The 1,422-nt window shown below is 53.0% G+C and overlaps 1 protein-coding gene across 1 annotated transcript in view; it reads left to right on the forward strand.

Moving 5' to 3' along the window:
- LOC128276699 (DDB1- and CUL4-associated factor 11-like) overlaps window positions 1-1,417 on the forward strand; it is a gene marked incomplete at its 3' end in the record, with an annotated part of 2,585 nt that extends 1,168 nt beyond the window's left edge. The window contains exons 2-6 of the mRNA XM_053015158.1: window positions 30-141; window positions 204-618; window positions 686-969; window positions 1,034-1,268; window positions 1,343-1,417. Of these exons, the coding sequence (XP_052871118.1) occupies window positions 30-141; window positions 204-618; window positions 686-969; window positions 1,034-1,268; window positions 1,343-1,417 (1,121 nt within the window). The remainder of the gene's footprint in view (window positions 1-29; window positions 142-203; window positions 619-685; window positions 970-1,033; window positions 1,269-1,342) is intronic.
- Between the last annotated feature and the right edge of the window lie 5 nt (window positions 1,418-1,422).

Raw genomic sequence — 1,422 nt, forward strand, 5'->3', positions numbered from 1 at the left:
TCCGGCCCTTTACCACCTACACGCATTAGTTATGAGATTCTGAACCGTTACAGCGGCGACATCATGGTGCTGAACTACGAAAACTTCCTCCAGAATCCGCTTCCGGTGATAAAGAGAAAGCCGAACCTGGACCGACTGAAGGTGAGTGTTTGGACTCCAAACGATCGGCCCAACATAATATGAGCCCGTGTGTGTGTTTTCAGAAAAATGCCATTTACCATGCTACGAAAAGTGCCTCAGAAGCTGGCGCCGCTGGGAGTGCCGATGCGCCGGACTCGATCGTCCGCGTGCTCAACAACCGACAGTTTGGTCTCGGCGAGCGACACGGACCGTTCATGCGGAGCACCGTTTGCCGTATCAACAACCACTTTCGACCGAACGCGTTCGTCGATACCGTGCAGAAGTGCGACATGAAGGTGTTCTGCGGCAAGTTCACGGGCGACGGGAATCAGTTCATCACCGCCAGCCAGGACACCATGATACGGGTGTACGACTCGTCCCAGTGCCAGTATCGGCTGCAGCGCACGATGGAAGCGAAGCACGTGTCGTGGTCAATACTCGACGTTGATTTCAGCCCCGACGGCCAATCGTTCGTTTACAGTACCTGGGCCGATGCAGGTAGGGATCGATCGCTTTCCATCCGCATCCGTTTATATGTGCGCCTTTTCTCCTCACCCGCAAACAGTGTTCGTCGCAAGTCTGGACAATCTATCATCGGATGGCATACAGTGTTTGTACCTAAACTCGGAGAGTCAGAAGCTGGGCGTGTTTAGTGTGTGCTACTCGAGTTGCGGCAAGCACATTCTGTGCGGCGCCAACTATGGTTACATGTTTGCGTACGACCTTAACACCGCCTGCTGCACGCTGAAGGCACCGATCTCGACGGAGCGGCCAGACGTGAACGCGGTCGGCTTTGTTGATGAGTCGTCGAACATATTTTTCAGCGGCAGTGATCATGGCATCATCAAGGTGAGATATACACGGAAGAAAGTAGAACGTATCAATGACGTATGCTGGTTTCGTTCTAACATAGCTTTGGGACCGGCGATGCATGAACGAGTCCAATCCGGAGGCGGTCGGTAAATTGGTTGGCCACAGTGATGGTATTACCTTCATCGATTCCCGCAACGATGGGCGCTACATCATCTCGAACTCAAAAGACCAGAGCATCAAACTGTGGGATCTTCGTCACATGTCGCCGTCTACCACCCGCCGGAACATGCACTACCGCAACTGGGACTACCGATGGGACGACGTACCGAAGCGATGTGAGTCGTCCTTTTGACAAGGTGCGCCCTTTCTGAGCTCTGAACTCTAAGCGGATGTTTATCTCTTCCATTAGTCTTTAACGCACCAAGAACTCTATCCGGCGACACCAGCATTGTGACGTTCCGCGGGCATAAGGTTCAAAAGAGCTTGATT

This window comes from Anopheles cruzii, unplaced genomic scaffold (assembly GCF_943734635.1).
Source record: "Anopheles cruzii unplaced genomic scaffold, idAnoCruzAS_RS32_06 scaffold02132_ctg1, whole genome shotgun sequence".
Taxonomy (NCBI): domain Eukaryota; kingdom Metazoa; phylum Arthropoda; class Insecta; order Diptera; family Culicidae; genus Anopheles; species Anopheles cruzii.